The sequence below is a fragment of the Aspergillus ibericus genome (assembly GCF_003184845.1).
Source record: "Aspergillus ibericus CBS 121593 unplaced genomic scaffold BO80scaffold_14, whole genome shotgun sequence".
In the NCBI taxonomy this organism is placed as follows: Eukaryota; Fungi; Ascomycota; class Eurotiomycetes; order Eurotiales; family Aspergillaceae; genus Aspergillus; species Aspergillus ibericus.
The window spans coordinates 618,412-646,353 of NW_020292112.1; the positions used below are offsets into that span (position 1 = coordinate 618,412).

Genomic DNA, 27,942 nt, shown 5'->3' on the forward strand with positions numbered 1-27,942 from the left:
AGAATAATTTAGTGTCCTGAATGTGGGAGATCACAGTAGCAAGCTAGTCCAGATTATGATAGGTGTAATGATTTCTTCATATTATTGTAAAACGACCATGTCCAGTGAGAGATGTCAGAAGTGGGTAGTAAGTTATGAAGGTCTAAGGGTAAACGTTCTCGAGATATATTTCTCGTATGATACCAATTAAACTACTATATACTACTGATGTAAGATAGGAGAGTTAACCATGCTAAAGTTATATAAATGCAACCAACTGAACGCTCAATCAAGACTGATATGCGACTTGGGTTCGAACAAATAGCTATAGTTTTCTTAGACATTTCTTCGCTGGGCTTTTAGCTAGTCGTATGTATAGTCTCCATCAACAGTACGGTGAAAAAATACATCACAGAGATATTAAAGACTAAGTAACTAGTCTGTAACCCGCAGGCTCTAGAGGACCGATTTGAGGATTACACTGATAAGTTTATATTTCATCGTAAAGATACTATTAGAATATGGAGTTCTCAGTTTCGGTGGTTGTGCTAACAGACTAACAGAAAACATATCGTAACATCGCGCACATTTTAGAAATATAAAAGTGATTCTAGTGATTAGACCCCCGGATAGAAATAGATATAAGGAGTATAGCCAGCTTTATAATCTTGAGAATGAGATCCATGTGGCCTAGAATTGTGAAAAAGGTTGGTGCTTAATACTCCGCAGATGGAACACTCCGGAGACAAGGCCTTAAGGGGCGCGCTTGCGCGCCCTAATGGATTTACCATTCTGTCAAACCTGATTCTTATTCCGCCCTTGTTATCGAAGAAAGAGTATGACAGTTGGCAAAATTACTTGAGTGATATAGAAAAAAGGTGTATGAAGAAGAGTGCAGGAGATTATTGGAATGCGCAAGTACTAGTAGTCAACAGGGATAACTGTACCAAAAGCTGACCAATGAAAGGGCTCAAAATGTGCCAACATCTGGCCAATCAACGGGCCCAAAACGTGCCAAAAGCGGACCAATCAATAGCCACGGCTCAGGCTTGGCAAGTTACAGCATGCTATAATTTGATTGAAGTATGGGATGATTTAAGATGAAGCCTCAGGGATAATTGCTGTAACCTTAAACTTTTAATAACCCCTGTCGCTGCCCAGATGTTAGCTCTACAATAGAGCTTGCCAGAAAAAACTTCATTCGTGGATCATTGCAGTTGAATCGGTCTCCGTCACTCACAGGCGACTTCATACTGTGTATCGATACACCTATGAGAGCACATGTGATTTGACTTACGGTATTTTATTAGTAATGACAAGCCCACTTCTTCTTCTTCATCTTCTTTGGTGTGATCCGAGCGCGATCCCGCCCGGCCTTCTTGGCGGGTATTGTGATAACGAGGGACTCTGATTAGGGGATATCCCATAGGAATTATATCGAAGCATTAAGGCATCCAGGCGTGCAAAGGCGGAGACATTCTGCAACGAATCGGGACCAATCACCCACGCCGGAGAAGGTGACCGTTGAAAGCTGCTGGCATTGATCTCTATGATCCTTCCCACCACTACATTCCCTGCAGCTGGTCCTCGCATTCGTTCCTCCTTGTGCTGCCATCTGGGCCCATTGACCGCTCCAGGAAGACATGTACCAGGCTAGCCCCCAGTCTGATCTCGGACGGGGTTGATCTCGGAGTGGCCAGGCCGGTGTAGGCAGCTCGCTGCTGGCGCCGCGCGATCGTCATCGGTGAGGGGCAACAGCGCATCATCCCACACAGTCGGCCTTCAAGGCTGCACCCTAAACGCTTCCCTTTTTCGCTCCCCTCCTCCCTCGTCCTCTCCCATCCTTTCTCATCTCCTCTCTCCCAGGTCTTCCTTTCGCTCCTCCTGTCCGGCAACATGCGCAACCACATGTGTCACCTGCCTAACGGGCAGTCCTTCACTGTCTCCCCCGTCTTCGGTGGTTTCACCTTCAAGTCCAACGATGTAAATCCAAGTCATTCCATCGTCCCTCCTGGCTGGAACATTGTCCTTTCGACCAACCGCCCGGAGGCTGACATGGACTGCCCCGATGAGGATCGTGGTCGAGCTCGCGATGATGAGCACCGCGCCCGTGTCACCCGATTCACTGCACCCACCCTGCGCGACGACTTCCTCTACATCTCCTACATCGTCGATCCTCCCAGCAGCGACTACAAGCCCGCCAGCTCGCCCACCCGCCAGATTGCCATGATGCTGTGGGTCACCCTGTGGTGGTACTTCCACGAGCCCCAGCCCGACAGCCGCCTGCAGACTGATGCCTCCACCAATACCCCGGCGGCTGGGCAGCCCAAAGGCGACTGGCGTGTATACATTAAGCGGGAAGGCTTCTTCAAGGGCCGCACTTTGCTCCAGAAGCTCGAGCGCATGGGTCTCATCGCCTCCGAGGACTCCTCGGTGGGTGCTGAGCCCTACGACCCACAGGCCTGGGCGAACATGTTCATCAGTCGCCGCAGCTTCTGGCAGATCGATCCCCGTCTGTTTGTCTTCACACTCAGCCCACAGTCCATCCCCCAGGCCGTGTCTGGCTCTCCTTTCATCCAGCGCGTGGCCTCGCCCTCGCGTGACAGCTTCAACCTCAGCCACACCGCCGGTCAGGAAGTCGCCCACTACATCCCCAACGAGGGGCCCTTTGCCTCTACCAGCCATCTCCCCACGTACTTTCCCCCAGCCCCGACCCAATATACCTTCACCAACGGCATCCGTCACCCCATACGCCCCAAGCCCCCACACCAGGGCGACGTCTTTTACATCCGCTACATCCCCAGCGTGCAGCAATACCTCTCCTTCCGAGTCCCTTATCTACCATCCGTCAGCAGACCCCTGGCATCAGGCCCTGGGACTCACACCCCGAGCCACACCCCAAATCTCTCGACCAGCAGCCTCGACCAGCCCCTGTCTGCGGGACCATCGGATCTGGACCTTCTCCACAAGTGGATGAACGACCCCCGCGTCAATGCCAGTTGGGGCGAAGCCGGTCCGATCGAACACCAGGAGAAGTTCCTCCGCACAAACCTCAACAGTAAGCACAGTTTCCCAGTGATTGGCTGCTGGGATGGTAAGCCTTTTGGCTATTTCGAGCTCTACTGGGTGAAGGAAGACCGATTGGGGCCCTTGATCGGCGGGGCCGACAACTACGACCGGGGGATTCACCTCTTGATTGGGGAACAGGAATTTCGTGGGGCACATCGTGTGCCGCTCTGGTTGAGCGCACTGGTGCATTATTGCTGGCTGGCAGATTCGCGGACCCAGACGGTGATGTTGGAACCCCGGGTGGATAACGTGAAATTGATCACCTACCTCCAAGAGTCGGGCTTCTACAAAGAAGGCGAGGTCACCTTCCCGCATAAACAATCCGCCCTGATGAAGATCAAGCGCGATGCATGGGAGTGTCCTGCTGTATAGCTCCCTCACCCTTGCATGTCTGGTATCGATAATGGGTGGCTAGGTGAGATCTCTTGGAGTCATTGGTCAGTTAGCAAACTGTGCAGGGACAGGAGAAGTGCATATGATACTACTCTCACCAGCACCGACCGCCCAAAACCCCTAACAGGAGCCCCCTGCTCTGAGGACTTACAACGCTGGGGACCCCATCTCAAATCCTCCCTTGATCCCATTGAACCCCCTAGAGCAGGATCACAGATGTGGCAGGCCCGATAGCGGACGCTCGCCGCCTCGCGTCACAATCAGGAATGCGGATCTTGGCATTCTGTTCCTGTTGAGGGATCCGATTCAACACCCGGACTTGAAACCTGCTGATGGGTGACTATGCTCTTCGCCTAGTTCTTGCTGTCTCAACTGTGTGACTCAGGGGATATATCCGCTGGGCTCAGCCACTACATGCTCCGTGCAAAACGCTTTCCACTAAGCGGCTGGCACCACCGGCCGGTATCTCACCCCTAGGAAGCAACGTTGACATCATGATACGATCCCTGCTTTCCTACCTGCGCAAGTCTCACAATCTAGTGAACTCAAGCAGTCAGTAAGAGAAGGCGGAGCAACCTGTTGCTAGGTGTAGCAGGTCCTCAAGAAGCAAGTCGCGGAAGATTGAACTATCTAGCTATGAAAAGATTGTCGGCGCTTGTATATCCCCTTCAACCAGTTGTTCTCGGTGTGTCCCTTCGGAACCCCTCCTACAGGCAGATCGCTTCCCTATTCAACCCGGATGAACGTTGCTATAGTAGACACTTCGTTCAGATCCTCCCTCTACCGTATTCTTCCGCCCCTTTTGTCGGCCGATGTCTCCGTAATTCTGAACTGGAGCCCCCAAATCCCCGTAAGAGCAGGGGTCTGCGGCCACCAAACAAAATACCAAGTATATATATAGAACACAAGACGGACCCTCCCCCGAAACTGCCTATCTAGTAACCAACATAATACCAACAGGCCTTTACAACAGCATAGTCCTCGCCGGTCCAGTAGTTCGGTTTCTTGTGCGGGGTTTCGGTGCATATATATCGGGGATCTTTCAGATCGGACCACACCTTACTCGGGTGGTTAAACAACGAGCGGAATTTCAGCGCCGGTTAGCATACATATTGGCGACTGCCATACTAAGCTCGCAACTACAGAGTACGGAGTACTACTACCTACTCGGTCCCGGGCTTGGAGCTTGGCTAAGATGTTCTAGGCCCGACCACTGTGTCCCACTGGTTTGTTTGGTTCATTAATTCTTGGTTGCCTTGCCTATTCCGTTTCGGCGCCGTTCGGGCCGCACCCGCAGCCAGCAGCAACACGCAGAATTTTTTTTTTCACCCCCGGATCGGAACCCTCACCTTCCCCTACTGGCCTGGACTCTGCGCAGCCGATTTCGGACATTCCAAGCATGCCTCGCGAGAAGGTCAAGAGAGGGCGCCGAGCCGCCGACAAGGCCAGCAAAGAAGCCAGCAAGCGGAAGCGCGACGATGCCCCCGAAGACGATGTGCCCAAGCGATTGAAGCCTTCGACCGACGAGTCTAACGTGTCTAACGACTTCGTGGAGGGAGCCGACTATATCCCCCTGGACGATGAACAGCCCCAGGAGGGTGCGCCGGTCGGCGATATGCCCTTTTATGGTCTTCTCGACCCCGAGGAGCAGGAATACTTTTCCCGGGCGAACGAGGTGTTGGAAACAAACCAGTTTGGCGATGCCGAGGAGCGGAGAGTCTTCGTCGACAGTGTCTACAAGGAAGCCGAGGGGAAGGAACTGAAGATTGCGTGTAGTCAGTCGTGTTCCCGCCTGATGGAGAAATTGATCTCGATGTCGGATATGCGCCAGATCCGGCGACTCTTCAACAAATTCATCGGCCATTTCCTGCACCTTGTTCAGCATCGGTTTGCGAGTCACTGCTGCGAAACCTTGTTCATTAATGCAGCGCCTGGTGTGACGCAGAAAGTATCGAAGTCTAAGAAAAACACCGAGGAGGACGGAGACGAGCCGGAGCCTGACTTGTCGCTGGCAGAGATGTTCATGAAGGTCATCGAGGAGCTGGAAGGAAACTGGGGATACCTGTTGACGGAGCGGTTTGCGTCGCACACCATCCGGGTTCTTCTCCTCGTCTTGGCAGGAGAGCCGGTGGATTTGTCCTTGAGTGATTCGATCGTGGCTAGTCGGAAGAAGGAGAGACACGGCATTCTCAGCACCGATACCCAGGAGGAGAATCCGGTTGCGCAGAAAAGGAGCGTACCGGAGTCGTTCGAGGGTGCTCTCAAGCAGGTCATGCAGGATATGGTTTCCGTCCTCGATGACACCTATCTCCGGGCACTTGCTACCCATCCGGTCGGAAACCCAGTTCTTCAGGTGCTGGTGTACTTGGAACTCTCCCATTTCGGCAAGGCCAGTGCCAAGGACGCCAAATCGATCATCCGACGATTGATCCCAGACGATGATTTCGAAGAGGGAACGGAGAGCACCGTCTTTGTTCGGGGGCTGCTCTACGATCCGGTAGGGTCTCGCTTGTTAGAGACCATCGTGCGCTGTATGCCAGGAAAGCTGTTCAAGGGACTCTACAAGAACTTCATGCGCGATCAACTACGCTCACTTGCGCGCAACATCACCGCTGGATATGTCGTGCTCCGGGTTTTGGAGAGACTGGGAAAAGATGACCTGCAGAACGCGGTGGAACTCCTGGTGCCCCAAATCCCCAACCTCGTGGAGCGGTCCCGAGTGATCGTTCCCAAGACCCTGATTGAGCGGTGCATCGTCCGTGGCGTCGACACTGCGCCCATCGCCCGCGTCCTCGAATCGGCCTACGACAGCGACCCTGCCAAGCGCCTGCACCAGATGCTCGGGCTCGACGGTGCGCCAGAGGAAGCCGGAGAGCAAGAGCAGAGGCCTGGCGAACCCGATCCCGACGCCAACCCGAAAGGCGCCAAACTACACAACTCACTGTTCGTCCAGACCATGCTCACCGCTCCGGGGTCTCTCAGCGGCTTGGTCTATTCCAGCCTGCTGGCCCAGCCGTCCGAGTCGCTCGTCACGATCGCCAAAGACCCGACCACCTCGCATGTCATCCAAAAGGCCCTCACGCTCCCCACCTCCACCCCTCAGTTCCGCCGTCAATTCGCCGTTCGGTTCACCGGCCACCTCGAAGGACTTGCGTTAGACAGCAGTGGATCCCGCGTCGTCGACGCCCTCTGGCCCGCCACCCAGGACCTCTTCTTCGTCAAAGAGCGCATGGCCCAGGAACTCACTCAGCACGAAATGGCTCTGCGAGATTCCTTCGTCGGCCGCGCCGTCTGGCGGAACTGGGCGCTGGATCTCTACAAACGCCGCCGGGGCGAGTGGGCCGCTAAAGCCAAGGGCCTCGATACCGGCGTCAAGCCCAAGTCCCGCCTCGAGCTGGCCCGGGAGAAGTTTGCCGCCCAGGCGGCCGAGAGCGCGAAGAACGCGGATGATGCCTGACCGACGATTAGCGTTTCATGAATTTTTCTTTCGCTGGACATAAAGAGCATGTATACTACTGTACAGGATTCCTGCGAAAATCGAGCGATTTTCCCTTTCTGCTTTTGGCTCACGGGGATGAGCACGACGCGGCGAGCCGAAGGCCGGGTGCCCGCGAGTCTTTATCCGCCGCGGACGCGCCACGCAACAAATACCACACCACCACCAGCGCCTTTACTTAATTATATCGAGTGGCAGATGGCATGGGTTTGGCGGCCAGGTCCAGAGCCGCCAGGGTACGGAGTAGTAAGTACAGAATTTGCAGGCACCGGGGCCACGTGCTACGGACATTTGACTCTGAATGCTCGGTACACGAACCGCCCGACCCTTCTGATTACCTCCCCTTTCAGTTTCGACGTCGGCCAGAGCCGCGGGCTGTGTTACCCTGTTAGTAGTATGCTCCTCCCAGATCCTGCATGTGAGGCCCAGGACCTTGGGACGGTGGCCTGCGAGGATCACGTCGGGCTGGTCGACTATGTTGCGGACGATGTGCTGACCCGAGCTGCTTCGACAGTTCCTCGGCGTAGACCGTATGCGTAGTCATGTTGAGGCTGCATTGGCAGGTTGTTCGGAGGAGAGTCCCGACGGGGCCTTGTTGAAAACCGAGAGTGGAGGGAGGGTTATCAATAGTCATGATTCTTTTATCATTTCGAGATCGTTCTTCCTTCGCAACCACTTCTTCTCCTGTAGATATCGGCAGTCGGCGCCTGCCCCCCGAGTCACGTGGCGCAAACCAAGGGACGGCTCGAGATCCTCAATCCGTACGGAGTATCTCCTCATTGCACGGAGTACGTACCGGGGACCTCCTTTCTTATCATGGACCGTATCGTCTCGTGAGTCTGCCCGTGTCCACTATGCTGCGCTCGCCGGTGTCACCCGAGCGAGGCTCGTCTCGCTCCCCACTTCCTCCTCCTCCTCCTCCTCCACCACTACTGCCACAGCCCCCTCGCCGCTCCTTCGACGACGCTTATACCCGCCCTGCCTCCTCCGGCAGTGATGCCTCCTCGATCACCTCCAATGTGACCACCATCTCGCCCCGGCAGTCTGCGTTCAACTCCAGTGCCGTGTCGCTGACCTCCTCTCCCCGACCGCCACGCACCTCCTCCATTACCGCCAACACCACCGCCGCCGCTCCCTCCACCATCACCACCACCACCACCTCCTCCTCCTCCTCTACTGTCCGATCCCCCGTCTCCTTTATGCCTCATAATGAGATCCTGAGCCGGAAACCTTCGGGTCGCGGTGGCCCGTCAGAGCTGCAGAGACGCTCTCGTCACCACTCGCAGGGCTTCTTTGAGCCGTCCCTCCCCACGGCGTCCTCCGAGGCCACCATCTCCGCCTCTCGAATCGCTGCCCAAGCCGCCATGCTCCAGCAACAGCAGAATGCTCCACAGAATCCCCCCAAGCGGCCTCCGACCGTGCGGGGTGTTTCCGAGGACGGTTCCCGGTCCAGACGAGGCGGGAGCGCTTCCCCTCCTCCCCCACCGCCGCCAGCACCGTTGTTTGCGCCCCCAACCTCCGGCAGTGCATCCGGGACACCGTATCAGAGTGGGTCGACGGGGGGCCATACCCACGCCGCGACGACAGCGGCGAATGTGGTGTTTCCCCGCAATCCGGCGCTGCAGCCGCCCGGGTTGGAGATACCAGTGGAGCGGGAGCATAAACACAAGGGCGAGAAATCCAAGATGAAGTTGTTCTCAAAGCCAAAGCATATTGGGATTAGTCGCGATAAGGACGGCATCGGCAAGGATCGGGGCTTACCATCCCCCAGCAAAATGGGGTTCCCGGGCGGGGGGTTGTCGCGTATCGTCAGTGCCTCTACAACAAGCTTGGCGGATACCTTTCCGTCCAATAACTCATCTTTGTATAACCTTTCCAATGCGTCGGCGAGTACGGTGGTTCCAGCGGATAAGTCGGTGGGAGGTGAAAAGGAGAAAGAGAAAGATAAGGATAAGCACAAGCATCACTTCCTCTCGCGGCAGAAGTTGAAGCTGAAGGACCTAAAGGATCGGGATGACCACTACAATTTACCACTTTCATCAGCGTCGAGCAACTCCAAGCCTTCGGATCCGAACGCCCCTCAGTCGCTATACTCCTTCACGCCTGCTTCGCCAGGTGCGGTGACGACTACGTTTGGAAAGAGTGTGAGCGGTCTGGACCTACTACACGGACTGCGGGAGAAGAAGAAGGAAGAGAAGGCGCTGGAGTCCGAGCAGCTGGAATGGGTGGCAAACTCATCGGGGCCTGGTGGAACATCCGGGGGATTTCCAGGGCCGTCATCGCTGGGGAGCTCCACGGGAGTTCTGGCGGAGGCGGCTCTCCGGGAGACGCTCCAGGGCTTTGGGCTGAATAACATGACCCCGGAGGATGCATGGGACTTTCTCAAGGCCAAGCTGATGGTTATCTTCGACGGGGAGGATGTGCGCATTGCAATCGAGGATCTCAACAAGCTGGTGCTGATCCACATCCAGCGCTGTGTCCAAAAGCGCACGCCCACCTCTGTGGTGGATGACTTGCGGGAGTTATTAGAAACCGGATGTGCATCTCTGAACCATACGTTGAACGGTATTCCGGATGAGAAGCTGGTCCCCCATCTGGTGCAGGTATGGATGCTGTTATTCGGCACGATCCTACCGTTCATCCAGGCGGTCTTCTTGCCGCTGGATCTCGAGTTCAAGGGCTGCGGGTCCGTGATGAATCGACGAGAAGCGAGTGAATTTTGGACATCGGCATTCAACGGCGAGTATCCGGGATGTGAGCTCGAGGTGCGCAACCTGGTGTTGATTGCGTTCCGCGACATGGTGATCTTGTACCGGTACGACGTTCTCAAGGCGACATTCTCGCGGCTGAGTTTGGACAGCATCAAGCTGGGCCCGGCGGCGCTGAGCGTGACGACCAAGAGCAGCAGCAACAGCGGACGGCCGACGACGGCGGCGTCGCTGGACGGTGGGTTCGGCAGCTACAGCTCGCAGTCGTCGACACTGCTCAACGCGGCCGCGAACAGTTACTCGTCGGACTCGCTGAGCTGCAACCGCAGCCGGGCGGCGTCGAACACGTCCAACCCGGACCAGCTCATCTTCCAGTCGTTCTCGTCGCCGACGCAGTGGCCGAGCATCATCCACCGGGCATCGCACACTGACACGTCGCACCTCATCACGGAGACGGTAGGACGGATGCTGCAGTGCGTCAGCGTACTGGCCAGCGTGCAGACGGGCGACCGAGCGCAGGAGCAAATCGAGCTCCTCAGTAAAGAGCTGAAACACAACTGGTTGGGACGGGGACGCACCGGCCGGGACCGCCGCGGGTTCGTGGGCACGAAGATCCGGCCGGCGATCGTGGCGCGAACGGACAGTGACGAGTACATGAAGGATGGCATGCATGGGGAGGATTATGGGCGTCGGGAATTGAGCGTTTTATGATTGCTAGTAGATAACTCGATCGTGCATCTCTCCCCCCCCTCCTCCCCATCCTTCCTAAGTGCCCCGAAGCGCTGCTTCTATAGTATGCTATGCCGGGTAGGCTCGTGGGGGCCCGGACGGCAGGGCCTCGGGGGGTGGGATTGGTGTCGCTGATGTGAATCCGAGGTCGGGAACTTGAGGGCCTCTTTTCGCAATGGCTTGGTTGTCAAGTCCCTAGCTGTACTGGTGTCGATCTTGTGATTTCCCTAAACAGCGTGTGGTATCCAAGCCGTGTAAATCGGGCCTTGTCTTTCTGTTCCTGTTCGCCCGTGACTCCTTACTCCGACATCGGTCGTAGGTAGTAGATTGGACGTATCTACTCTGTAGATTCACTACCATCAGTCTACTACTACTACTACTACTACTACTACTACTACTACTCCTCCTCCTCCTCCTCCTCCTCCGACGACGGAGTACGATTTAGTATCGACTGGGGCGGCCGGAGCCAGTCTGATCCCGGCCCCACGGGCTCGCACCCGCAGAAAATTTCCCCCCCGGATTTTCCGACCGTTCCTCTCGACTTCTCGAGTCTCACGACATCACAATCGAGACTATGTTGCGGCTGGCCTGGAGAGCACGGCCGCTGCAGCCGTTGACTCTCCTTCGCTCCGCTCGGTCGGTCTCATCCATCGCGCCGCCGCTAATTCGCATCCAGAACGGCACCTTCTACGAGAACTATCCCACCCCCGAAGATGCCGTCCAAGGCCACAATCCTCCCCTGTTCCCCGACTTTAACTTCACCCTGCCCTCTCGCTCGACCTCGAAGGGGGACGCCAGCCCCACCCCGCAGACCTGGGCCGTGGTGGGCTCCGCGGGGAGGACGCAGATGCTCGATGTCCTCCGCGGGCAATACATCTGCACGCCGCCCACCGCGCGCAGCTATCCATACCTACTGACCGACGAGATCGCCCAGAAAGATCCCCAGCTTCGGTTCGTTGGCAACGCCATCCAATACATTGGGTTCAGTGGGGAAGGCTCTGGCGCCATTGGAGGCACCCGCGGGGCGTACCTGAGCGCGCGATACGAGAGTCTCCGCGAGGAAACTGACTGGTCGGTCCGCCAGTACCTCAGGGGCCAGACGTCTCTGAATCCGCTCGAATCGGAGCAAGATGGGAAGATCCAAGATGAGCAGTTGCTGACACAGATCATCACCGAGCTCCGGCTGGAGGAATTGCTCGACATGCCGGTTGCCAACCTGAGCAATGGTCAGACCCGACGCACCCGGATTGCAAAGGCCCTCCTCCGCAAGCCCGAATTGCTCCTCCTCGATGATCCCTTCATGGGCCTCGACCCCGCCACCGTCCGAAGCCTCTCCAGCCTCCTCCAGCGCCTGGCCGCCAAGTCCGACCCCCGACTGGTCCTCGCCCTCCGGCCCCAGGACCCCCTTCCGGACTGGATCACGCACATCATGGTCCTGGGGAACGCGAACCGGGTTCTGCTACAAGCCCCCCGCGCGGACGCGGAGAAGGTGTTCAAAGTCTGGAAGAAATTCGGCGATTACGAGAAGCCCTCCGCCAGGGAGGACCCATGGGTGCACGAGACCTATGCGCAGGCCAAGGCGTTCATCGACGCCGGCCATCTCGATCGCCAGCTCATCTGGGATATGCGCCTGGCGCCGCTGCAGGGTAAAGGCCGAGTCACGGTGGTCCCACCGTCCTACGCGGCCCGGGGCGGAGAGCCGCTCATCGAGATGGAAGGCGTCCGCGTGCAATACGGCGAGAAATGCGTGCTGGGAGACTGGACACAGCCGGTCAAGGGCGAGGCGAAAGACGGCCTCCACTGGAAGGTGCGGCGCGGGCAGCGCTGGGCGGTGCTGGGGGCCAACGGGTCGGGCAAGACGACGCTGCTGTCGCTCATCACGTCGGACCACCCGCAGACATACGCCCTCCCCATCCGACTCTTTGGCCGCTCCCGCCTCCCCGAAGCCGGCCAGCCCGGCCTGTCCATCTTCGAGCTGCAGTCGCGTCTCGGCCACTCCTCCCCCGAAATCCACGCCTTCTTCCCCCGCCAGCTCACCATCCGCCAGGCCATCGAGTCCGCCTTCGCTGAAACCTTCCTCGCCAAACCTGCCCTCAACCACGAGCGCGACCTCGACGTCAGCGCCATCCTACGCTTCTTCCGCGCCGAACTCGACCCCGAAGCCGCCACCCTCGCCCAGAAACCCGTCAAGGTCACCACCCCACGCGACCTGTTCCCGACCCTCGTCAAATCTGACACCGACTTCTATAACCCCGATCACGGCGTCGAATACGCCGACACCGTCCGCTTCGGCGAGCTGAGCACCGCCCAACAACGCCTCGTCCTCTTCCTCCGCGCCTTCGTCCACCGGCCCGACATCGTCATCCTCGACGAAGCCTTTTCAGGCATGCCGGCCTCCGTGCGCGACAAATGTCTCAATTTCATCGAACATGGCGAGTTCGTCCTTAAGCGCGTCATTCGAGTCCTCCCTGCGCCTCCGGACGCCCGCTTTCGCGGTCTGACCGACGACCAAGCCCTCGTGATGATCTCCCACGTCCGCGAGGAAATTCCCCGCTGCGTGCGCTATTTCATGCGGCTCCCGTCGGATGCCGGCGAACAGCTGGACTTTCGGTTCGGTGCCCTCAAACCCGAACATACCCTGAGTGACCCGGCGGTCTGGGACATGGCCTGGGCAGCGGACTTTGAGGCCCGGGCGGTGCCGGCCACAGCCGACCAGGTCCCCGAGGGGGAGCCCGTGAAGGAGGATTTTGAGACGTATAAGTGGTTTTCTATCTGATAGAGATGTATACACGTGTATATTATACCTAGATGTATCTTGGTTGCAGGTCCGCCCACGCTCCTCCGGCACTGGCGGCATGCCAACCATGTGCCTCTGACGGCGGCGCTGCAGGCAGTGAAGCAGTGAAAGAGGGTCAACGAGCCGAATCCCCTCAGCAACTCCAACCTACCTTCTGGGCATTCCTCCATCCGCGATACGGCGGGGCCACCTCTCCGGGGCTGCCATCGAAACCAACCGGAGCTTGGCGTGTTTGTTTGTTTGTTTGTTCGGCACCGGTCGGGCCGTGCCCACCGCTGCCCGCGGCCAGCAACATGACGCGAGGCATACCCGCAGACTTTTCCCCCCTTCCCCGGATTTTCCAACCGGACAACTAGTATTTTCCAGTCTTTACGATGCCGAAAAGAAAGGCCGCTGCCGCCCTTGCTGGTCCCGCCGGGTCCGGCGATGAGGATATGACGCAGGCGAATGACTCCGGGAGAGAGCGCCCGACGAAGAAGCAAAGGGGACGGCCGCGATCCAAATCGGCTGAGATGAAGCCGCCAACGCAGGTGACGCGCGATTCCAGCATTGCCGCCCCGCAGCCATCTGATGCGCCTACAAAGAAGAGTAGCCGAAGGGGCAGGCCCAAGGGCAGCCGAACTTCGGTCCAGGCAACCCAAGAAGTCGCCGAGGAGCAAGCCGAGGTCGAGGAATCCCAACAGGAAGCAGGCGAGCAGGGGGCCGAAAGCGCACCGGTTTCGAACGGTGAGCTAGATGGTTCGCAGAGTGTTACGAAGCCCGCAAGGCCCACCAAGTCTACGAAACCCCCACCGACGCGTGGACGAAAGAATGCCAGCGCAAGAAATTCAGTTCAAGCCGATGGCGGATTTGAGTACACGCCATCGAATAGCCGGCAACGGAAATCCCCGGACAAGCCCGAAGAGCGACCAGAACCGCTGAAAAGACCCGGACGGAATGCCGAAGTGGAGGAAAACACCCGTGTGCCAGAAGAAGACGGCGCTGCTCCAGACGTTGTAGACGAGACCATGTTGCAGGACGAGCCGATAGAATCCCGGTCGGTGTCGCGGTCTCCCACCAAACGCCGACAATCTGTATACAGTTCCCCTTCCAAATCAAGGCCTGGAGGTGCGGCTGATGACAAGGCTAACATCGAGCCCGAGTTGCGCCGTCGGATTGGGGAATTGACGAAGAAATGTGATACACTAGAGAATCGGTATCGGAATCTGAAAGAAATCGGGATTGTCGAGGCGAGCGCCAACATGGAAAAGCTACGAAAACAATGCGAGTCCATGACAAATGCTTCCAATAACCTGATCGCGTCCTTGAAGGCCGAGTTGGAGGCACAGAAAGCGCTTGGCCAGCAAAGCCGATCGCTTCAAAGGCAGCTGAAGGAACGGGATGCTGAAGTGGCGAGACTGAAGTCGCAAGCTGCGGAGGCTACGGGGCAGCTCGCCTCTGCGCAGACTGAGGTGAAGGCGCTACAGACCAAACTTGCTGCGGCCCGTAACACGGCTGCAAGCCTTGAGAATGCCGCCGCCAAGGTGCCGGGAAGTGCAATCAAGAGTGGTGTGAACCGGGCCAGTGCTGCGGTAACCGCTGAAGCTGCCCATGCCGCCCAGTTCGCGCAGTTGAAGGAAGATCTCTACACCGATCTCACCGGCTTGATCATCCGTGACGTCAAGAAGCGACCGTCGGATAATCTGTACGATTGTATCCAGACCGGTAGCAACGGAACCCTTCATTTCAAGTTGGTTGTCCCTCACGTATCATCGGCCAACTTTGAATCTGCCGAATTCCAATATATTCCGCTCTTGGACGAGAACCGCGACCGGGAGCTGGTGGATGTTCTACCCGAATACCTGACCGTGGATATCACCTTTGTTCGCCAGCAAGCCTCGAAGTTCTATACGCGCGTGATCGATGCGCTGACCAAGCGGCGGAGCACTGCCGCTCTCTGAGTTCGCCGTGGGCGATGGGGCGGCCATGTCGGCCCGGCCATACTTGTACAGCTGTTGAGATGAAGCGAGCTATCTTGAGTGGGAAATTTGGGAATTCTTGGATTAGTTGTAATGCGTCTTTTTAGTGATATCCCGAATCGCATAGCAGACGCCGGGCCCTTGGAGTGCAGGCGTTCCTGGAGCAATTCCATGTCTTGTACGGAGTAATTTCATGAGGCCTCGCTCCCTGACCTCGTCCCGGCCAAACGCGTGCAACACGCGCTCCCGCATCCCTGTTCGCGTGGCGCGGGCGGCGGGCGTGTTTGTTTGCTCGGATTGATTGGTTGGTTGCCTCTTCTGGGTCGGCACCAGTTCGGGCCGGGCAATTCTCTCCCCCGTCCGGGCTCTATACATCTCACTGGGTACGGAGTACTCCGTAGATGCGGTGCCCTTTTCTGCACAGTGTGACCCGGGCAATCCCCACGATCCTCGACCTGCCTCACCTCCTCGCAGCCGATGTCTCTACCATCTGGGTGGCCTCATTCAATCCCTCACAGGCGATGAGCACCGTCTCATCCGCTGGACGCGCCGTTGTGATCTACATCTAGTATGACGATGGGACAGGGAGAGCCGCGAGCCATTCATCCGTTCTTTCGACGCGAACTCGCAGTGTCTACAGGTCCTATTGCCCAACCCCCCGTCACCCATCACTTTCCCCAAGGCTCGGATCTCCTCCATCAACCGCCATCCACCAGCCATGCCCCGGCCTTATCCTCTTCCCCCGAGCCGTCCGCCCCGTCGGTTGCGACGCTAGATCATGACCCAAATTCCACCCGCCGAAAGAGACGGAAGACAGACAGGGATGGGCCTCTCGATGCGGCCCCTGGCCAGGGATCAGTGGGGGATCATGTGGTCTCCAAGAACACGCGGTCTCATGCCAGAGAAGCGACTCCGGGGGTGAAAGTACCTGCTAGCACCCCCAGGAACGCCTCCGGATCTCCCGAACCTCACGCCGGTATCGAGTCCGGCGCCCCTTCTGCCCAAGGGTCGATTGCGCCTTTGACTACCCCAGAACCCGATCGACAGGCGATCGCGCCCCCGGGCGCCGCCCAGGAACAGGCCACTAAAAGGCGATCCCCTCGGCAGAAAGTGATCAAGTTGAACCCTAACGGGAAACTGTTATCATCCCCGGTGACAAACAAAGTCGAGGATAAATCCGCAAGGAAGAAAGCTGGCAAGCGCAACAAAGCGGATGCTCAAAGGCCTGCCAGCTCGGAGAGCAAATTGGTGATCATCAAATATGGAAAGCAAGGTGATGGGAGGATTCGTGTTGGACGACTGATTGATGGTATACTCAATGGCCAGAAGAAGCATGGCTCCCCCAACCAGACCCCTCTGCCTCCAGCCCCAGCCCCTTCCACAGTCAGACAGCAGCCAGTGAAGCCTACCCATCCATTCTTCATGAAGAAGGCCACATGCAAGCTAGATACGCCAGCCGCGCAATCCCAGGAGCCCAAACCCCCACCCTCGCAAGCCGCCGCAGGAACGGAGTCGACAGCTCGCTCTCTCCTGAGCCGTGGCACATGCTCAACAGGCACTATAACTCCATCTTCCACAGCTTCCACGTCATTCATACAGCGTCGCTCCAAATTTCCAGAACCCATTCAGCCACTCTGGCCTCCGCGCGATCTCGTTCATGTTCGGGGTATTACGGAATGTCCCAGTGTACAGGGTGATAAAGCGGGCTCTTCCGTTGATTGGGATCGAAGAAAGGCGAAGATGGCGGCGGTCAGCATCAGTGATAACGAAAGCGTGCTCTCACAGCTAATACGGAAGTACTCTTCTGAACCTCCGCATCGCCCAAGGATCCCTTCAAGACATGCTGCCAGCGGGAAGGTGATACAGACAGCTGTGGTCAGACAGCTGTGGGCAACTTCAGACGACAAGAAGTCGCTCGCAGGATCCTGCCACCCAGCCCTGACGAAGCTCCATTCGTTGCTTCCCGACTCTATGACTGCTTTTGACCGCGGCGAGTTCGACACGTTGAATTGGACCCAGAAATATGCTCCTCAATCAGCCCAGCAAGTCCTGCAAACGACGAAAGAGGCATACATGCTGCGGGACTGGCTGCAATATCTAATGGTGTCGACAGTTGACACGGGCAAATCTTCCAAGAAGGATGACAAAGTGAAGAAGAACAGCGAAGAAAGGAAACGGAAGAAACGAAAGAAGGAGAATTTAGATGGCTTCATTGTGTCAAGCGAGGATGAAGCGCTTGCATTGGACCCTGTCGATGACTCTGATGATGAACTAGCGGGCGATGTAACCACCAAGAGAACCGTGATTCGATCCGGGGATTTCCTGCTCAGTTCGAAGTCGGGGGCGGAAAAAAGCCGTGTTTCCAATGTAATCCTTCTCAGCGGTCCTTCGGGATGCGGGAAAACGGCTTCAGTTTATGCGGTGGCGAAGGAGCTCGATTTCGAAGTATTCGAGATCAACCCTGGAAACCGCCGTAGCGCCCGAGACATTGTGGACCGCGTGGGTGACATGACCCGCAATCATCTAGTGCATAACCCGAACCCTGGCGAGGTGCCAGCCGCTGATCTACAGGATGATGAACCGGTCGATCAGAAGCAGAACAAACTAGTGGGGTTTTTCAAATCGCGCGCTGCTGAAGAGTCAACGCGCAACACCAGAACCCATGCCAAGAGCGCCTCTCAAGAGACGGATTCGAAAAGGCCCCGGCATCAAAAGCAATCGCTGATATTGCTAGAGGAAGCGGATGTTCTCTTCGAAGAGGATAAGCAGTTTTGGTCCGGAGTCCTGACACTAATCAATCAGTCGAAACGGCCAATCGTCATCACCTGTAACGATGAAAGTCTCATTCCAGTTCAGGACATATGGTTCCATGCCATCCTTCGCTATCGAGCACCTCCGGTAGATCTCGCGATCGACTACATCCTCCTCCTGGCTGCAAATGAAGGCCACATGCTCAAACGAAATGCTGTTGAAGACCTCTATGCGTGCACAGGAAAAGACCTTCGGCGGACCATCATGGAACTTGGCTTTTGGTGTCAGATGGCAGTTGGTAGCAAAAAGTCGGGTCTTGACTGGATAATCGATCGATGGCCGGAAGGGTCAGACGTCGACAAGACTGGCGGTCAGCTCAGAGTGCTCAGTCTGAACACGTACGAGCCGTACATGGGCTGGTTTGGTCGCGACATGTTGATGTGTGACGAATTGGATGCCGCCATAGAATCTCAGCAGGAGTGCCTTACTTGGTGGCAGCTCAGCATGCAAGAGTCGGAGAGTATGGCCGACTCCAGGCCCGACTCTTCACGGTTGCGATTGAAACCAGACCCGGCCATGTCGAATCTGGAACGACTTGATCAGCTACAACAGGCGTCCGAGTGGACGGATATGAGGGGCGTCCTGGATCTTCTCTGCCGCCCTTGCTCAGTTAACCCGGACTTGGACATCACGGATATTTCAGCCCCCCCAATCCCCGAGAAGCAGAGGATGAATTACACTGAAGGCTATACGTTGCTGGATACCGCCCTTATGCCGAACTATGCGCAGACCCCGACTGCGATCGCTTGTACATTTGAAGTGCTACTCGAGAGAACCTTTCGACCGGCTGGGGGACAGGATAGCGAGACCATGCGAGCCGCACAAGTGCTGGACAGTGTGGCCAGGTCGAAAGCTACGAACACAGCCCAGACAGGTCTTCTCTCGGCTTTCGCGCCCCTGATGCGGGCTGACAATGTGTTCCCTGCACCAACGGGACGCCTGGCCCCTTCATTTGAGAACGGTCTGGGCCCTATTACCGAAGACCTGGGCCCGTACATTCGAGGGATCATGGCCTACGACGTCCGTCTCGCGCAATATCGGCACCGGCTGACTGGGGGAGTATCCGAGGAGCAGAGTAATACGAAACGGGCGCGACAGACTCGTGCGAGTCGAGCGGCACTGGAAGGGGGTAGCAAAGCCCACACGCGGAAAGAAAGATGGTTCCCGACCGACACGAACCCATCGCTGATTCTGGCTACTGGCCAACCCGAATGGCAGGAGATCTTGGTGCAGCAGGGGTATTTTGTGGTGCCATCAGGTGGGGAGAGTATGGAGTCAAGTTGTCATATTCCATTAGCCTAATGGTGCCGGCCATGGGAGGGCAACTGGCCGTAAAGGCACTTTACCCTCGAAGCAAGAATCCGAAGCACAATGCCGTATCCAACATTCCCGCCCGTATGAGGCCATGCCAAAAAGCCACGCGTATAGAAACTGGCTGCGAGCGAGTGGGATCATCTGTTGTGCCGGTCCGGCTTGGCAGGCGACCCCGGGGCGGGCAGTGACAGCCGACTGGATGCGATCACGTCATCTCACCCGCAGCATAATTTTCCCCCCCCGGATTTCTTGTCTGCCCGGACTCCCTAACCACGCTCGTCAACGCTACGTTGTTTCTGGCTCACCATGGGCCCCTCAGGCATCGCTCGTTCGGCTCCCCGAGCGTGGAAAGTTGCTGCGCGGCTCAATCAGCGCGAGAGCCTTGCGACCCTGTCGGGAAGTCGTCGGATCCCGATCCCTCCGTCCACGGTCAATCCCGCAAACCATCGGCCGCTGCACCATGCCCCGTCGCGAAAGTCACAATCGGCCACGGCCTCGAATCCCGCCATGTCGTTCCCCTGTCTTGACGCCCAGGATGCAAAGTCCGCTCAACTCTCCGCGCGGTCACTCCAATCGGGCCCCGAACCTTCCTACACCACCGGTCACCACGAACAGTTTCACTGCGAACAACCCTTGCTGCTGGACTGGGGTGGTGTGCTTCCGGAATTCGATGTTGCTTACGAAACATGGGGCCAGCTGAATCTCGAGAAGAGCAACGCCATCCTGCTACACACCGGTCTGTCCGCCTCCAGCCACGCTCACAGCACCGAAGCCAACCCCAAGCCCGGCTGGTGGGAGAAGTTTATCGGGCCCGGCAAGCCTCTTGACACTGATAAATACTTTATTATTTGTACCAATGTGATCGGAGGATGCTATGGCAGTACTGGCCCTTCATCGATCGATCCCTCTGACGGTAAGCGATACGCTACCCGTTTCCCTATTCTCACCATCGACGATATGGTGCGGGCACAATTTCGTCTCCTCGACTTTCTCGGTATCAACAAGCTGTACGCCTCCGTCGGATCCAGCATGGGTGGCATGCAGAGTCTTGCTGCCGGTGTGCTCTTCCCCGAGCGAATCGGCAAGATCGTCAGCATCAGTGGATGTGCGCGGAGCCACCCATACAGCATTGCCATGCGACACACCCAGCGGCAGGTCCTCATGATGGACCCGAAATGGGCCCGGGGATTCTATTACGACTCGATCCCGCCTCACTCGGGCATGAAGCTTGCCAGAGAGATCGCCACAGTCACATACCGGAGTGGACCGGAGTGGGAGAACCGATTCGGCCGCAAGCGTGCAGACCCCAGCAAGCAGCCTGCTCTCTGCCCGGACTTCCTGATCGAGACATACCTGGACCATGCGGGAGAGAAGTTCTGCTTGGAATATGATCCCAACAGTCTACTTTATGTGTCGAAGGCAATGGACCTGTTTGACCTCGGCTACGCCCACCAATCCGAGACCAAGAATCGGAGGGCTGAGTATGAGGCTAAGATTGCCGAGGGAGGAAAGACTCTTCGCGAAAGCGACATCGCATGCAGCCTGACCCTTCCGGAGAAGCCATACGAGGAGCAACCGTCCGTGACGGCATCCACTCCTGCGATGGCTCAGGCTGTTGGTGGAGAGGCTAACCCCGACGCGCCGCCGCGGGATCTTGTCGCTGGTCTTGCGCCCCTCAACAACCACCCGGTTCTGGTGATGGGTGTTGCCAGTGACATCCTGTTCCCCGCCTGGCAGCAGCGAGAAATCGCACAAACCCTTCGGGCTGCTGGGAACGAGAATGTCGAGCACATCGAACTCGGAGAGGACGTCTCGCTGTTTGGTCACGACACATTCCTTCTGGACCTGAAGAACATCGGCGGTGCCGTCGAGAGGTTCCTGCGGTAAGCGGACTCTAGATTGGTCTTCCATATGATCATGATGAAAGCGGGCGATACTTTGCATTTAGCGTGATGTATTCCATTGTGTATCTTCTACCTACTCTGCTTGCTGGGGATCACGGAACCCGCCCCTGCGGCTCCATCCAACGACCATGTATCGTTCTCCATATTTATAATTTTAGACTTGCACGAAAGCGCTTTCCCGTGTAGTTGGGGCCGGAACATTCCTAATCCGGTTCCGGGTGCCTCGGACAAAGCTCCGAACATCCCAGCATCTCCAAATTCCGACAGCACCCAACCTCCTCCAGAACAAAGTGCAGTGCTTGTATGTGCGTGCCTCTACACGGTGTCTAGCAGGTCAGCTTGCTGCCGTTACTTACCATGGCTCGCCTGTTGCGAACCCCCCTCCGCCTTCTCCAGGCCTCTGGGTCGCCGGCCTCGATTTTATGCCGTCGCGTCTACTCCTCTCCTGCCGCCCCCCCTCCTCCTGACGCTCTCCCCCCTTCAAATAAGGCTAACCCCTCACCGACGATCTTACTGAGGCTAACTGACCCCGTGGACTCCGCTCCCGAATTACTGGTTGACCCGGATGAAGGATCAGCTACAAACACAGAGTCGCTGGAATCGCCCGAATCAGTGGAATATAGCCTAAGGTCTCCCGGCGAAGTGGAGTATGAGGACAGCAGGTACACAATAACCAGGACCAAAAAAGGTCTTGTGATTGCAGAAGATTCCAAAGGGCCACTACAAATCACCGATGCCACTCTTCGCGACTCATGCAAATGCCCTACCTGCGTGGACCCGCACTCGAAGCAACGCAACTTTCGCCTCAGCGATATCAGCCCTGACCTAGAATGCCTCAGTCCCAAGATCGTGAACGGGAAGCTGCACGTGGTGTGGAAACACGATATCTTCGAGGGTTCTCCGGTCTCAATCCACCATTCCGAGTACGACCTGGATCAGCTTCGGTACCCCGTCATCAACCGCAGAGAAGCTGAGGCAGCGGGTAAATTCCGCTGGAGGGCGTTCTGGGATAACGCCCGTATGGAACACTGGCAGCACTGGATCACATTTGAACAGTTCATGAACGATGAAGTGGCATTTACGTGGTCTATGCGCACCCTCGCTGAACTGGGCCTGATCTTCATCAAGGACATCCCAGACTCGCGCGAGATGGTCGAGAAGATTGCGACTCGTATGGGCCCTATCCGTAATACGTTCTACGGATCCACCTGGGATGTGCGCAGTGTCGCCGAGGCCAAAAACGTTGCTTACACCAACCAGTTCCTTGGCTTCCACATGGACCTGATGTACATGAATGACCCACCTGGCTACCAACTCCTGCATTGTTTGCAGAACTCTTGCGAGGGAGGGGAATCCCTCTTTGTGGACACATTCCGCGCTGCATACGACATGAGAAAACATCATCCCGGTTATTATTCTCATCTGTGCAAGACGAACCTGGCCTACGAATACAACCATGAGGATCATTTCTACACCAATGAGTGGCCTGTATTTCAGACTGAGAGGCCTAGGAAACCGGTGAGAGGTCATGCGACCCATCAGGCGAGTGAGAACTACCAACTCACCCACGTCAACTATTCGCCTCCCTTTCAGGCCCCGCTGCGGAACATGCATCCCCTTCACTTCCGCACTCTCGCGAGAGCGCTCAACACCTTTACTAAATATCTTGACGATGAGAAATACCAGTTCGAGCTGAAGATGAAGCCCGGCGAGTGTGTCATCTTCGAAAACCGCCGGGTGGCGCATGCTCGCCGCGCGTTTCAAACCGACAGTGGCCAGCGCTGGCTGGCTGGTGCGTATGTTGATGAAGACGCCATGTTGTCGTTGTTCAAGACGTCTGCGAACAAGTACCCCGCCCTGTGGAAATACCAAAGGAAGGGCCTGAACTCCAGACACGTCAGGTTACTCCGAGGATCCATGGAAGATTCATCCTAGCAACGAGCGCCGTCAGACGGGTACCATTCATATAGGTTCTGAAAGACCCTTCTCCCCACGACCGTGTATCCTTTGTACATAGTACATACTGCCTAGAGCTGATTACGGAGGTCACTTCTTCGCGACTCCCAATCGAGTCAAGTCACATTCCACGCACCCTAATTGTGCCCGCTCAGGCGATGCTGGCTATGTAAGAAGACCGTCCCCGGCGCACAGTACTAGATCCCTGTAGATAGGTTTGGCCCAACGCGTGCATGTTCGCTTGGCGGGTTTGGTTGACTTGTTTGTTGATTGTTTCGGCACCGGTCGGGGCCCGCTGCCAGCGACCGGACGCAAATCGCACCCACAGAATTTTCACCCCCTCCCTGATTTCCCCTGCCTGCCCCCCTCCTGGCTGGCCAATTCACTCCCGTCCCCCAGCTTCTTGCACGGTTGTACCTTTCGGGCATTCTGCTAGTTTCTCCGGTCGATTTGCTTTGGTAGTGACCCGCCCCGGACTAAATGCGGCTGACTAACACCCTTTCCACCCGGGCACTAACTACCTGCTAAGTGAACTAGTTCCTCCCTGCAACTGGCGTGTCTTGCCTCAAGCGTGAACGAACAGATCCCTTTCGTTCCTCCCTGGATGGCTTGATCACGGTCGTCTCTCGGCGGGATTGAACGATGGGGTGCTACGGCCTAGTCTGGTAAACCGGTCTGACTGTTGGTTTCCTGCCTTGGTCTTCTGGCTCAATCTCTCTCACTCGCTTGCTCTGCTGCTCGGGTGGTCGGCCCCTCTTCCATCGCTATTCTCACCTTCCCTTCTACACCGCAGGCTCGCCCTGGACCGCCATCATGTTGGGTCGCCTGTTGAGCACGGCGGCAGCGACCTTGAATCCCGCGGTCTACAATGCCAAAAACGCCCACCAGCTGGAGTCCGTCACGGAGGAAGAGCATACGTCTGGCCTACTATTTCCCGATGCTAGTCTTCTCCGGCGCTCTAATACGCACGCTTACCCGCTGCACACAGCCTACAATTCCCCGAACGCCTCTACGGCCGGTGCCTATGATGATCGCGGCGGCGTTGAATTGGACCCAATGAAGGATTTCCGCGTGATCATTGCTCAAAATGCGTTGGGAGATCGAGACGCTTGTGTCTTGTTGGATACCCGCGCCAGTTCGCAGGATCAGACAGCCCATGGACTGGGGTTGGAGCCTCAGCTGTTCGACAACCACGGGGCAAGGCATGCTCGAACGGTTTCAAACCTCACCCGTGGAACACGACGGGGCTATCTGTCTCAGTCGTCAGCTGCGGAGCCAAGCCCGCTCTCCGCCGTCGCCTCAGAGACACGACGGTCGCCACCCATGTCGTCTGGCGCTTTCATGAGGGCCCGTGGTCGTAGTTCCACATTATCGCCTGCGGGGAGCATCCACGAACCTGGCCCGTGTTACTCCACGGATTCGAATGATCCTGGTCTGTTGAACTGCATCTTCGGCAGCAGTGCGTTTAGTTATAGGGGATCGTCAACCAAGATGCATATCATCTCCGCCGACGATGGGCCGGGTAAAACTGCGCCAACATCCCCGGCAACGCGCAATTCGCTCTCGCGGGCGTATACGACCGGCAGTTCTTCGGCTTTCGCCAGCATAAACCGTGGAAATGACTCCAAACCGCCCGCAAAGGTCACTATTCTTCTGACTAGAATGTTCAGTGTCCATCTACCGGAGGGGGCCGAGGCGTCTCCGGAGCGAATGGATCAGACCTCCTCCCTGACCCAGGAGTCCCTTCCGAATGCGGGGTTTCCTTTCCCCGATGTTACGAAACGCCGGAAGATCAAGGAGAAGAAGACCCCCATGTATGCTGTAGCGATCACCATTCAGATCCCGCTTCTCTCCCGGAATTCTGGACGGCCGGTTTCTCGGTTTAACGGGCAGGGTCCGGACTCTCCCAAACCCGGCATGTCCTGCTCCCTGGATTCCGACTACCGTTTTCGCGGAGGATTTCTCGATGACAGTCTGTCACTTGCATCACCACCAGCTAGTTTGGATGAGCGGATTGATCTCCTAGTTGATCATTGGGATGTCATCAACCGCACACTATCACACTTGGAGAGGCTGTCGCGGAATGAGATCCTGTTTCTGCTCAAAAAGGTAGATTCCTCTTCAGGAACGCATCCCAAGCCAGCGAAGCCTCCAAACATGCAACGAACGAACCAGACATTTATTCACTTGCCTGCGAATATCCTGGCCGTGAACTCTCGGCTGCGGGACGAAGCCCTTCGCAGCAGCCGTCGCATCAGCACCGCACTGCAAATGCCATTTGTCGTAACGGGCCAAAGTCGCTGGGGGGTGTGGCGCGAGGAGGGCCGCTCGATTATCCGCAGCATCGGAGACAAAGACCACAGCTTTTTCTTCCTGGTTTTGATCACCGCGTTCCTGGGGAATCATACTGAGTGGCTCAATGCCTTGGGTCCCGAGTGGTACCGAAAACGGCATTATCAACAACAGAAGGCTCAGCAGGATTCCGACCCGGTTCTTGCCCAGCGCACTGTCATCATCTCCCCCGACAAGATGACGGCACGGAGGCTGATCTTCCTGCTGTCGGCGTTTCTCCCCCCCAAACAGCGCTTTGAGCCCCTTCCTTCTCCGATCCGACCGGGTACCGCCGCTTCCACCAGGGCCATCTCTCAAAGCCCGCCCAATGTCCCGGTTCTGCGGCAAGAGTCCCTACGGAGGGCAATCGAACGTCGGTCCCGCGCGCAGCGCCTAACTCTCAGTGATAAAGAACAGCACCAGCGGTCCGTGAGCGTCTCGTCGTGCGAGACCGCGCATCGCTCGACAGATGAGGCAGAGCCGTTGTCGACACCGGAATACGGTACCACGCGTCGAGGGTCCGATGCCCGCTCCATCAGAGCCCTGGGGGTGCCGATACACGCCAAGGATATGCGCACGAGAAATACGAGCGCGGCGACAACGTCGACCACCACTCCAGGCAGTACTGTTCCGGTTCCGCACTTTGCTTCTCAGGGCCGCTCCGAGCGGGCAGGATCGGATCCGGCAGTGGCCGAAGGGCATGACAGCCTCGCGTCGGAGAATCTGCTGCGAAATCTTCAGAGAAGCGAGAGCTCTGTTCTCAATAGCAATGGTAGCGTACCGTCTGCTAATGGTCGCTGGGGGGGGCTTTTTTCCGGACTGTGGAGCTCACGCCAGGAATCCTCCGCGGGCGGCGGCGAGGCTGTGGCACCGGCAGAGATCCGCAGACGGTCTGTTTCGGCGTTTGCCAACCCTCCGAGGCGTCATCCCCCTACCCTAAGTCAGATGGTTCGGGATGTCTCGCTCGGGCCCACCGAAGCGTCTCCCAAGACGGCGACGAGCAGCAATATTTCGATTCCCCAGTCTTCGAACTCTCACCATGGACTTGAAGAAGATGCCCAGGATCTATCAGCTGCCACTGATCAAGCGAAAGAGTCGTCGTTGAAACTGTCGGTGCGAGGCGACGATGGCATTGTCGATGTTGATCTCCCTTTGCCGGGGTTTGTGTCCCTTTCTTCCTCCGGCGACTCGACAATGGCCTCTCCCAAGAAGACGCGGACATCGGTCACCAGTGTTGATGCTGTGGCATCCACTCACAGCAGCACTTCCGGCTTTCCGTCTGCTCCAAGGGACGCTGACGGCCCTAATATTAACGTTGCTGGGTGGCTGAAGAGCTTTCATGATGACTTTGTGCTTCAAGCAGTACGGCCCTATACCGGGCTTGAGGCCGACATCAAACGTGCCATGCAAGCCGAACCAACTTCCAGTCAAGCTGTATGTCTGGACGCAGATGGGTCTGGACGATGGGTTGATGTCGCGACCACGCTCGTTGCGGACGTCCGAACCTTTTCAGTGAAGCGATTGCGGCTGCGACGCAAGATCGGGAATGCCTCATGGCGTAATACCTCGCCTGAGCTTTCTCCTGAACCCGGCACTCCTCACCACATCTCTGGAGGCTCGGCTTCCGCGTCGCAGCTCACCAGCTTCTTTTCCCAAGCTACGGCTTCTGGCCAATCACATGCGAGTTCTTCCGTAGATGGGTTTAGCCCGAACGATGTGGAGGAACGCTTCGTGGAGGAATATATCATGGATCTTGATGGGACGCTCGTGGATGCGCTGGAGCGCGTTCTTGCCCAGAGCGGACCGTCGTCCATGCAACACTCCCGGGCGCCGTCGCCGTCGCGCACTCGCCGAAACGAGGACAAGCACCCGCCAGACGTTCTGAGCCGGGACGAGCCGCGGGCCGTGGAGGTTCCTCGGACTGAGTGTCGCAAGCTCGTTCTCAGCGCTCTCGAGGAGGTGGTCCGCAGCGTGACGGCGGAGCATTGCCGCGAAGACGTCGAGGGAGAGCTTGGCCCATCCGACAAGGAACGCCGGCGGCTGCAGACGGGAGGGGACAACACACTGCGAGAGGGCATTCGCAAGTGGCTTCTTGATGTGGAAGAGGCGTGGTAGGGGGAATTCGTTGGTCATTGCATAGCGATGCGGTTGGTGCTTGGGTCCCACTTTGTTCTTTTCTGCCGGTGACTTTTGCCACGGGTTTGTCCGGGGGTGGGGGAAGTCGTCCGCTTTCCTTTTGCTACTTTGATATCATCATGATACCCTTTGTGCTGAGCATACTTAATCTGTCCTATTCTATTCTATTCAATCGGTGCTCTGCTGTCCATTGCTTCGTCTTCAGTAACCACCCCAAGGGTGCAGCCGTAGAATTTCCATGCCCTCGTTGCCATCCCCACGATCGCCCTACCCGCCTCAACGGGATCCCGTACGATCGGACCCGGCTCCCCCGTCAAGCATAAAGCAAGAGATGGGTACTACGTAGTACGCACACCGATGG

The 27,942-nt window shown here is 57.1% G+C and overlaps 10 protein-coding genes across 10 annotated transcripts; all 10 read left to right on the plus strand.

Annotated features, from left to right (window-relative positions):
* The first annotated feature begins 1,663 nt into the window (after positions 1 to 1,663).
* On the plus strand, positions 1,664 to 3,749 carry BO80DRAFT_43271 (GNAT family N-acetyltransferase). Its single transcript, XM_025720797.1, has 2 exons — positions 1,664 to 1,723; positions 1,846 to 3,749. Exon 2 carries the CDS (start codon positions 1,876 to 1,878, stop codon positions 3,418 to 3,420), a length of 1,545 nt encoding a protein of 514 aa, XP_025576579.1. The 5' UTR covers positions 1,664 to 1,723; positions 1,846 to 1,875; the 3' UTR covers positions 3,421 to 3,749.
* An 861-nt stretch (positions 3,750 to 4,610) lies between these two features.
* nop9 (RNA-binding RNA processing protein NOP9) lies at positions 4,611 to 7,174 on the plus strand. Its single transcript, XM_025720840.1, has one exon. It carries the CDS (start codon positions 4,841 to 4,843, stop codon positions 6,896 to 6,898), a length of 2,058 nt encoding a protein of 685 aa, XP_025576580.1. The 5' UTR covers positions 4,611 to 4,840; the 3' UTR covers positions 6,899 to 7,174.
* A 617-nt stretch (positions 7,175 to 7,791) lies between these two features.
* On the plus strand, positions 7,792 to 10,356 carry BO80DRAFT_352890 (uncharacterized protein; the record flags this gene model as incomplete). Its single annotated transcript, XM_025715641.1, has 1 exon — positions 7,792 to 10,356. The coding sequence occupies one exon, from the start codon at positions 7,792 to 7,794 to the stop codon at positions 10,354 to 10,356; it is 2,565 nt and encodes an 854-aa protein (XP_025576581.1).
* Positions 10,357 to 10,751: 395 nt separating this feature from the next.
* Positions 10,752 to 13,348, plus strand: BO80DRAFT_43276 (putative ABC transporter). The gene has a single exon (XM_025720800.1). It carries the CDS (start codon positions 10,949 to 10,951, stop codon positions 13,148 to 13,150), a length of 2,202 nt encoding a protein of 733 aa, XP_025576582.1. The 5' UTR covers positions 10,752 to 10,948; the 3' UTR covers positions 13,151 to 13,348.
* BO80DRAFT_43291 (putative chromosome segregation protein (Pcs1)) lies at positions 13,348 to 15,162 on the plus strand. Its single transcript, XM_025720804.1, has one exon. It carries the CDS (start codon positions 13,546 to 13,548, stop codon positions 15,109 to 15,111), a length of 1,566 nt encoding a protein of 521 aa, XP_025576583.1. The 5' UTR covers positions 13,348 to 13,545; the 3' UTR covers positions 15,112 to 15,162.
* Positions 15,163 to 15,505: 343 nt separating this feature from the next.
* On the plus strand, positions 15,506 to 19,401 carry BO80DRAFT_43396 (uncharacterized protein). The gene has a single exon (XM_025720848.1). The coding sequence runs from the start codon at positions 15,700 to 15,702 to the stop codon at positions 19,240 to 19,242; it is 3,543 nt and encodes a 1,180-aa protein (XP_025576584.1). The 5' UTR covers positions 15,506 to 15,699; the 3' UTR covers positions 19,243 to 19,401.
* On the plus strand, positions 19,402 to 21,329 carry BO80DRAFT_43397 (homoserine O-acetyltransferase family protein). The gene has a single exon (XM_025720849.1). The coding sequence runs from the start codon at positions 19,561 to 19,563 to the stop codon at positions 21,139 to 21,141; it is 1,581 nt and encodes a 526-aa protein (XP_025576585.1). The 5' UTR covers positions 19,402 to 19,560; the 3' UTR covers positions 21,142 to 21,329.
* An 87-nt stretch (positions 21,330 to 21,416) lies between these two features.
* On the plus strand, positions 21,417 to 23,354 carry BO80DRAFT_424169 (putative Gamma-butyrobetaine hydroxylase subfamily). The gene has a single exon (XM_025719215.1). The coding sequence runs from the start codon at positions 21,516 to 21,518 to the stop codon at positions 23,091 to 23,093; it is 1,578 nt and encodes a 525-aa protein (XP_025576586.1). The 5' UTR covers positions 21,417 to 21,515; the 3' UTR covers positions 23,094 to 23,354.
* Positions 23,273 to 23,768, plus strand: BO80DRAFT_43444 (uncharacterized protein). The gene has a single exon (XM_025720872.1). The coding sequence runs from the start codon at positions 23,348 to 23,350 to the stop codon at positions 23,606 to 23,608; it is 261 nt and encodes an 86-aa protein (XP_025576587.1). The 5' UTR covers positions 23,273 to 23,347; the 3' UTR covers positions 23,609 to 23,768.
* BO80DRAFT_424170 (uncharacterized protein) lies at positions 23,461 to 27,772 on the plus strand. The gene has a single exon (XM_025719216.1). The coding sequence runs from the start codon at positions 23,928 to 23,930 to the stop codon at positions 27,558 to 27,560; it is 3,633 nt and encodes a 1,210-aa protein (XP_025576588.1). The 5' UTR covers positions 23,461 to 23,927; the 3' UTR covers positions 27,561 to 27,772.
* The last annotated feature ends 170 nt before the right edge of the window (positions 27,773 to 27,942 follow it).